Source organism: Raphanus sativus, unplaced genomic scaffold (genome assembly GCF_000801105.2).
Source record: "Raphanus sativus cultivar WK10039 unplaced genomic scaffold, ASM80110v3 Scaffold3765, whole genome shotgun sequence".
NCBI classification, from domain to species: domain Eukaryota; kingdom Viridiplantae; phylum Streptophyta; class Magnoliopsida; order Brassicales; family Brassicaceae; genus Raphanus; species Raphanus sativus.
In genome coordinates this window covers 1-9,847 of record NW_026619069.1, presented here as the reverse complement: position 1 = coordinate 9,847, position 9,847 = coordinate 1, and the positions used below count along the sequence as shown (strand labels likewise).

The window sequence follows — 9,847 nt, the reverse complement described above, 5'->3', positions numbered from 1 at the left end:
GACATATGCCATTATCTTCATGATTCTTATCAAACCAGGATGAACCACGATCTAAGAAGCTTTATTTGGAACCACTTATCAGTGGAGAATAACCAGGAAGTTGAAATAAATCTCATAAGTGTTGTGAGCAAGAAGATATCCCACCTTCTATCCAGATGATTCCAGATTAGCCTGTTCGGACATATGCCATTATCTTCATGATTCTTATCAAACAGGATGAACCACGATCTAAGAAGCTTTATTTTGGAACCACTAATCAGTGGAGAATAACCAGGAAGTTGAATAAATCTCATAGGAGTTGTAAGTAAGCAGATATCCCACTTTTATCCAGATGATTCCAGATAGCCTGTTCGAACATATGGCAATATTTCAATGATTCTTATCAAACTAGATGAACCACGATCTAAGAAGCTTTATTTGGAACCACAATCAGTGGAGAATAACCAGGAAGTTGAAATAAATCTCAAAAGTGTTGTGAGCAAGAAGATATCCCACCTTCTATCAGATGATTCCAGATTAGCCTGTTCGGACATATGCCAATTATCTTCATGATTCTTATCAAACCAGGATGAACCACGATCTAAGAAGCTTTATTTGGAACCACTAATCAGTGGAGAATAACCAGGAAAGTTGAATAAATCTCATAGGAGTTGTGAGCAAGAAGATATCCCAGTTCTTATCCAGATGATTCCAGATTAGCGTTCGGACATATGCCATTATCTCATGATTCTATCAAAACCAGGAATGAAACCACGATCTAAGAAGCTTATTTGGAACCACTAATCAGTGGAGAATAACCAGGAAGTTGAATAATCTCATAAGGTGTTGTGAGCAAGAAGATATCCCACCTTCTATCCAGGATGATTCCAGATTAGCCTGTTCGGACATATGCCATTATCTTCATGATTCTTATCAAACCAGGATGAACCACGATCTAAGAAGCTTTATTTGGAACCACTAATCAGTGGAGAATAACCAGAAGTTTGAATAAATCTCATAGGAGTTGTGAGAAACAAGATATCCCACCTTATATCCAGATGATTCCAGATTAGCCTGTTCGGACATATGGCAATATCTTCATGATTCTTATCAAACCAGGATGAACCACGATCTAAGAAGCTTTATTTGGAACCACTAATCAGTGGAGAATAACCAGTAAGTTGAATAAATCTCATAGGAGTTTGTGAGTAAGAAGATATCCCCTTTCTATCCAGATGATTCCAGATTAGCCTGTTCGGACATATGCCATTATCTTCATGATTCTTATCAAACCTGGATGAACCACGATCTAAGAAGCTTTATTTGGAACCACTAATCGTGTGGAGAATAACCAGGAAGTTGAATAAATCTCATAAGTGTTGTGAGCAAGAAGATATCCCACTCTTATCCAGATGATTCCAGATTAGCCTTGTTCGGACATATGCATATCTTCATGATTCTTATCAAACCAGGATGAACCACGATCTAAGAAGCTTTATTTGGAACCACTAATCAGTGGAGAATAACCAGGAAGTTGAAATAAATCTCATAGGAGTTGTGAGTAGAGAAGATATCCCACTTTCTATCCAGAGTGATTCCAGATAGCCTGTTCGAACAATGGCAATTATCTTCATGATTCTTATCAAACCAGGATGAACAACGATCTAAGAAGCTATATTTGGAACCACTAATCAGTGGAGAATAACCAGGAGTTGAATAAATCTCATAAGTGTTGTGAGCAAGAAGATATTCCACCCTTCTTATCCAGATGATTCCCAGATTGCCTGTTCGGACATATGCATTATCTTCATGATTCTTATCAAACCAGGATGAACCACGATCTAAGAGCTTTATTTGGAACCACTAATCAGTGGAGAATAACCAGGAAGTTGAATAAATCTCATAAGTTGTTGTGAGCAAGAAGAATATCCACCTTCTATCCAGATGATTCCAGATTAGCCTGTTCGGACATATGGCAATATCTTCATGATTCTTATCAAACCAGGATGAACCACGATCTAAGAAGCTTTATTTGGAACCACTAATCAGTGGAGAATAACCAGGAAGTTGAATAAATCTCATAAGTTGTGAGTAAGAAGATATCCCACTTTCTATCCAGATGATTCCAGATTAGCCTGTTCGGACATATGGCATATCTTCATGATTCTTATCAAACCAGGATGAACCACGATCTAAGAAGCTTTTTTGGAACCACTATCAGTGGAGAATAACCAGGAAGTTGAATAAATCTCATAAGAGTTGTGAGTAAGAAGATATCCCACCTTCTATCCAGATGATTCCAGATTAGCCTGTTCGGACATATGCCAATATCTTCATGATTCTTATCAAACCAGGATGAACCACGATCTAAGAAGCTTTATTTGGAACCACTAATCAGTGGAGAATAACCAGGAAGTTGAAAAATCTCATAAGTATTGTGAGCAAGAAGATATCCCACTTTCTATCCAGATGATTCCAGATTAGCCTGTTCGGACATATGCCATTATCTTCATGATTCTTATCAAACCAGGATGAACCACGATCTAAGAAGCTTTATTTGGAACCACTATCAGTGGAGAATAACCAGGAAGTTGAATAAATCTCATAAGTGTTGTGAGTAAGAAGATATCCCACTTTCTATCCAGATGATTCCAGATTAGCCTGTTCGGACATATGGCAATATCTTCATGATTCTTATCAAACCAGGATGAACCAAATCTAAGAAGCTTTATTGGGAACCACTAATCAGTGGAGAATAACCAGGAAGTTGAATAAATCTCATAAGTGTTTGTGAGTAAGAAGATATCCCACTTTCTATCCAGATGATTCCAGATTAGCCTGTTCGGACATATGCCATTATCTTCATGATTCTTATCAAACCAGGATGAACCACGATCTAAGAAGCTTTATTTGGAACCACTAATCAGTGGAGAATAACCAGGAAGTTGAATAAATCTCATAGGAGTTGTGAGTAAGAAGATATCCCACTTTCTATCCAGATGATTCCAGATTAGCCTGTTCGGACATATGGCAATATCTTCATGATTCTTATCAAACCAGGATGAACCACGATCTAAGAAGCTTTATTTGGAACCACTAATCAGTGGAGAATAACCAGGAAGTTGAATAAATCTCATAAGTGTTGTGAGCAAGAAGATATCCCACTTCTATCCAGATGATTCCAGATTAGCCTGTTCGGACATATGCCATTATCTTCATGATTCTTATCAAACCAGGATGAACCACGATCTAAGAAGCTTTATTTGGAACCACTAATCAGTGGAGAATAACCAGGAAGTTGAATAAATCTCATAGGAGTTGTGAGTAAGAAGATATCCCACTTCTATCCAGATGATTCCAGATTAGCCTGTTCGGACATATGGCATATCTTCATGATTCTTATCAAACCAGGATGAACCACGATCTAAGAAGCTTTATTTGGAACCACTAATCAGTGGAGAATAACCAGGAAGTTGAATAAATCTCATAAGGAGTTGTGAGCAAGAAGATATCCCACTTTCTATCCAGATGATTCCAGATTAGCCTGTTCGGACATATGGCAATATCTTCATGATTCTTATCAAACCAGGATGAACCACGATCTAAGAAGCTTTATTTGGAACCACTAATCAGTGGAGAATAACCAGGAAGTTGAATAAATCTCATAAGTGTTGTGAGTAAGAAGATATCCCACCTTCTATCCAGATGATTCCAGATTAGCCTGTTCGGACATATGCCATTATCTTCATGATTCTTATCAAACCAGGATGAACCACGATCTAAGAAGCTTTATTTGGAACCACTAATCAGTGGAGAATAACCAGGAAGTTGAATAAATCTCATAAGTGTTGTGAGCAAGAAGATATCCCACTTTCTATCCAGATGATTCCAGATTAGCCTGTTCGGACATATGCCAATATCTTCATGATTCTTATCAAACCAGGATGAACCACGATCTAAGAAGCTTTATTTGGAACCACTAATCAGTGGAGAATAACCAGGAAGTTGAATAAATCTCATAAGTGTTGTGAGTAAGAAGATATCCCACCTTTCTATCCAGATGATTCCAGATTAGCCTGTTCGGACATATGCCATTATCTTCATGATTCTTATCAAACCAGGATGAACCACGATCTAAGAAGCTTTATTTGGAACCACTAATCAGTGGAGAATAACCAGGAAGTTGAATAAATCTCATAGGAGTTGTGAGCAAGAAGATATCCCACCTTCTATCCAGATGATTCCAGATTAGCCTGTTCGGACATATGCCATTATCTTCATGATTCTTATCAAACCAGGATGAACCACGATCTAAGAAGCTTTATTTGGAACCACTAATCAGTGGAGAATAACCAGGAAGTTGAATAAATCTCATAGGAGTTGTGAGTAAGAAGATATCCCACTTTCTATCCAGATGATTCCAGATTAGCCTGTTCGGACATATGGCAATATCTTCATGATTCTTATCAAACCAGGATGAACCAACGATCTAAGAAGCTTTATTGGGAACCACTAATCAGTGGAGAATAACCAGGAAGTTGAATAAATCTCATAGGAGTTGTGAGTAAGAAGATATCCCACTTTCTATCCAGATGATTCCAGATTAGCCTGTTCGGACATATGGCAATATCTTCATGATTCTTATCAAACCAGGATGAACCACGATCTAAGAAGCTTTATTTGGAACCACTAATCAGTGGAGAATAACCAGGAAGTTGAATAAATCTCATAAGTGTTGTGAGCAAGAAGATATCCCACCTTCTATCCAGATGATTCCAGATTAGCCTGTTCGGACATATGGCAATATCTTCATGATTCTTATCAAACCAGGATGAACCACGATCTAAGAAGCTTTATTGGAACCACTAATCAGTGGAGAATAACCAGGAAGTTGAATAAATCTCATAATTGTTGTGAGCAAGAAGATATCCCACCTTCTATCCAGATGATTCCAGATTAGCCTGTTTCGGACATATGCCATTATCTTCATGATTCTTATCAAACCAGGATGAACCACGATCTAAGAAGCTTTATTTGGAACCACTAATCAGTGGAGAAGGTGAATCTGGAATCATCTGGATAGAAGGTGGGATATCTTCTTGCTCACAACAAGAAGATATTCAACTTCCTGTGATACAGGCACAGAATGGACCTTGGTGGGATCGTTGATGGAAGACAAGCAAATGGTCGTATAACCAACTTACCGATCTTGCTGGATGGACTATGGATGGAAGATGATTGACTCTCTCAATCTAGTGGGTTGATTGACTCTCTCAATCTGTGTACTAAGTATGTTTGAATCACACAAACAAACTAGACTCACGAAATCAATAGAACAACAAAGAATCACTCCTTGAATCCTAAAGACAGATTTTATGCAAAGACAAACTTTGGATAAAAACAAGATAAACTTTTTATAAACTTGGTTGATTGAAGGGTGAATATTACAGAGAAGTAGAATGAGCTTATATACTGCTCAGTACACGTTCCTAAGAAAGAAAGAATAAGAAAGAAGCAAACAAATAAGGAAAACCGAGAAAACTAGCTGTTGGAGCTTAATGACTTGAATCTTGGAGAAATTGTTTCTTCCTTGTATCTAGAGGGTTTGAGTGGATAACTGAGTCTCCTTAGAACAATATGAATGCTGAGATAGTGCTCGAAATGATAGCAAGATTGGTGATGGAGCCGTTGGTGAATGATTCTCCATTGTGTGAATGTAACCGAAAAAGGAAAGTTGACAATATTGAAGATCCTTCTGTTCCTATGCTTGCTGGTGCATTGTAAGAACTTATCTGACTCTCCTGGATATTTAAATGTGTCTCCTGAATGGTTAGATGTCTCCCCTGGTCGCCAATGTCTGGTTTGCAATTGAATAAACCAATGAGCTTCCAAATAAGGCAAGTGTAGAACTGGTTTGACCGGTTTAGGGAAATTGATCATATCTTCCAATTTCCTTGACCATTTCTCGTGATCTTGGGCTTTCTGGAAAGCTGATAAACTCCTCTTTACTTCTAGCATTGGTTTTGGCTCGGTACGTCTCTTGGCTGGGCTCAAATCGTCTCCTAAAGGCTGGTACTCGCGAATGGATGGGCTGAGAAACCTCTGGTTTATAAAATTCATATCTTCCTGGTCCGGATAGATTTTCTGATAATTCCAATTGGGTCTGACTCCGTCTTGAGTGTAGAATCCATGAAAATTGGTTTCATGGTGAAAAACCTCCTGGTTGGAAAGATATGGCATTTTTAGTGCACATATGTTCTGGTTGGCGCCATGGTTAGTTGAGCAGGGTGTTGGGTCGACCTCCGGTTCAGCTACTGGTTTGATGGCCTCATCATACCCTCCCCCTTGACGAAGTTTCGACCTCGAAACTTGATAACCTGCACCAAGATAGAGCAAGTCAGGCTTCATCCTCTTTTGAGAGTTTAGAACCTTACCTTGATACAATTTTGGTTTTGTGATGCATGGTGTATCTGGTGGCTCTTCTTTGAGAAGATATGAAATGATCACGCCTCTGCTATGGTCAGGGCCATTGCATCTATTCTTGATTGGATGGTTCTTCAAATTTTTGGTGGCCATGTTTCTGGTCTCTCTTGGAATTGATTCTCCTAGCAACATAAGATTATCTGGTGGGATTTCTTTGAAGCTTTCTTCTCTGCAACCTGAAATAATCTCAACATTTTGGGCAAGAAGCAAGTGCATTATATCTGTGCTTGGACACTTAAAAATAAAATGTGAAAATTCCAGACTTACTTTGATAGCTTCCACAAGCTGAAGAATTATTTTCTTCTTTGGACAGCTTGTGTTGGTTGGCTCATGATTGAGCTTATGGTCTGGTTCTCTCACTGGGACTTCAGTAAGTTTATAACTTTCATTTGTTCTCCCTGTACCAAGAACACACACATCAATACTAGTATCTAAAGGTGGTGTTAAACACTTACCTTGGTGGGATACTCTTATTACTGGTTTTGCTTCTTTAAGCAACATGGACTGCATGGTGTCTTGAACCATCTTCTGGCCCATCACAAAGGTGACGCCTTGTGCCTCCTCTTCATGCTCTTTAATTCCTGTCACAACACCCATTGGCAAAGACAAGTGCATTACACAAGAATTTGGAACCAATAAATCAGATTGAATAAAACTATCACTCATCATAGATAAATCAGTTTTCTTTTCTAGTGATGTTTCTACCAATAATTGCTTAGTTGGACAAACTACAGCAAAGTGTCCTCTTTTATGACATCTATAACATGTCTGATCTTTTAAATCTTTAGAGTTAGAAGACTTACATTGCTTGTGCTTCTCAGTTTGTTGCTCTGCCTTTGCTGGAACTTTTTGTGTTGGAGTTTTAGACTTCAATTCTGCCTTCTTGGAACTATGAGTTGGATATCTTCTTGGATACAGTTCCTTGATCTGAGAATTGGTATACTTCTTTGCATACTTATCTCTCATGATTTCTCTAAGGTCTCTCCATGTGGTGATAGGTGGTTCTTTGCAAAACCTTATATCATCTTCTTCTTGTACCCACCATTTCAAGGCTTCATCTCTGAGCTGGTCAATAGCATAAGCTAGCCTCTCTTTCTTCAGGATATTGTTGTAGTAAAACCATTCATCTAGATTTCTCTCCCAATCTAGATAATTTCTTCTTCCTGAAAAAGTATAGAGTTTAGTTTTATCAGCACCTTTATAATCATCAGAATAAAAATTAAGTAAAAAGTTATGAGTGCAAGGATTTTGAGGGGGGGTGATCCATGAAGGGTCTGGTGGCTTGGGCTCAACATAAGCAGCTTCTGGTGCTTTCCAACATCTACTTTCTCCCTTTGGTAGTCGTTCTCCTTGTGGCTGTGGACCAACTGGTTTGCTGCCTTGCTCCAATCGAGTCAATTGTTCATTGAGGCTTTGTATAACCTTCATCAATTGGTTTTGGACAGGCAGTGGGCCGTGTACTGCATCTCCCATCTCTTCCTGAAATGATTCTCAAAAGATCAAGTGAGGTATGGGTAATGTGGTTGGACCAAAGAATTAAACAAGAATATCTTAACTAAACCGAGAAATTCAAATATGAACCAAAATGAAATAAACTATGCAAAAAATTATTTTTCTTTTGGTTTTCTGGATGCAAACTCGAAATGAAACAAAAATGAATGACAATTAACACAAATGAAAAGAAAATATGGAAAGAAAACTAATGCTGAATTTTTTTTTTTTTTGAATTTTCTTTGGATGAAATGCAACAATTAAATATGCAAATGATATAAACTAAAGCTTAAAAATATTTTCTTTTTCTTTTCTGATGCAATCACGAAATGGACAAGTAGAAATGGTATGAAACAATAACTTGGATGATTTCTTTTGGCTTTTGAATTTATGAATGCAAATGAAAAGGAATCAAATTCAAAACAGAAATTTTTATGGGATTTTCTTTTATGGAAAATAATGAATGCAAACACTTTCTTTTGGGATTTTCGATTTTTAAATGAATCAAACAGAACTTTTTCTTTCTTTTTCGTGGCTTTAAAGTATGATGAACAGCAAGAACAAAAATATGCAGAAACAAAACTTGAAACAAAAAGAAACAGTTTTTATGGATTTTTGGTTTATAAATGCAAAAACAAATGTAAACAAATATGATGCAAGGATAGAATGAACCTGGGTCAGGAGCTTAGGCTCTGATACCAAAATGATACAGGCACAGAATGGACCTTGGTGGGATCGTTGATGGAAGACAAGCAAATGGTCGTATAACCAACTTACCGATCTTGCTGGATGGACTATGGATGGAAGATGATTGACTCTCTCAATCTAGTGGGTTGATTGACTCTCTCAATCTGTGTACTAAGTATGTTTGAATCACACAAACAAACTAGACTCACGAAATCAATAGAACAACAAAGAATCACTCCTTGAATCCTAAAGACAGATTTTATGCAAAGACAAACTTTGGATAAAAACAAGATAAACTTTTTATAAACTTGGTTGATTGAAGGGTGAATATTACAGAGAAGTAGAATGAGCTTATATACTGCTCAGTACACGTTCCTAAGAAAGAAAGAATAAGAAAGAAGCAAACAAATAAGGAAAACCGAGAAAACTAGCTGTTGGAGCTTAATGACTTGAATCTTGGAGAAATTGTTTCTTCCTTGTATCTAGAGGGTTTGAGTGGATAACTGAGTCTCCTTAGAACAATATGAATGCTGAGATAGTGCTCGAAATGATAGCAAGATTGGTGATGGAGCCGTTGGTGAATGATTCTCCATTGTGTGAATGTAACCGAAAAAGGAAAGTTGACAATATTGAAGATCCTTCTGTTCCTATGCTTGCTGGTGCATTGTAAGAACTTATCTGACTCTCCTGGATATTTAAATGTGTCTCCTGAATGGTTAGATGTCTCCCCTGGTCGCCAATGTCTGGTTTGCAATTGAATAAACCAATGAGCTTCCAAATAAGGCAAGTGTAGAACTGGTTTGACCGGTTTAGGGAAATTGATCATATCTTCCAATTTCCTTGACCATTTCTCGTGATCTTGGGCTTTCTGGAAAGCTGATAAACTCCTCTTTACTTCTAGCATTGGTTTTGGCTCGGTACGTCTCTTGGCTGGGCTCAAATCGTCTCCTAAAGGCTGGTACTCGCGAATGGATGGGCTGAGAAACCTCTGGTTTATAAAATTCATATCTTCCTGGTCCGGATAGATTTTCTGATAATTCCAATTGGGTCTGACTCCGTCTTGAGTGTAGAATCCATGAAAATTGGTTTCATGGTGAAAAACCTCCTGGTTGGAAAGATATGGCATTTTTAGTGCACATATGTTCTGGTTGGCGCCATGGTTAGTTGAGCAGGGTGTTGGGTCGACCTCCGGTTCAGCTACTGGTTT

General features: G+C 38.0%; 1 protein-coding gene across 1 annotated transcript; it reads right to left on the bottom strand.

The window, feature by feature from the left end:
• Nucleotides 1–6,917: 6,917 nt before the first annotated feature.
• LOC108836760 (uncharacterized) lies at nt 6,918–7,935 on the bottom strand (the record flags this gene model as incomplete). Its single annotated transcript, XM_057001581.1, has 3 exons — nt 7,266–7,935; nt 7,125–7,190; nt 6,918–7,043 (listed from the first exon to the last, which is right to left on the bottom strand). Coding segments are annotated over exons 1-3 (862 nt in total), but the record flags the coding sequence as incomplete, so codon positions are not given.
• Nucleotides 7,936–9,847: the final 1,912 nt, after the last annotated feature.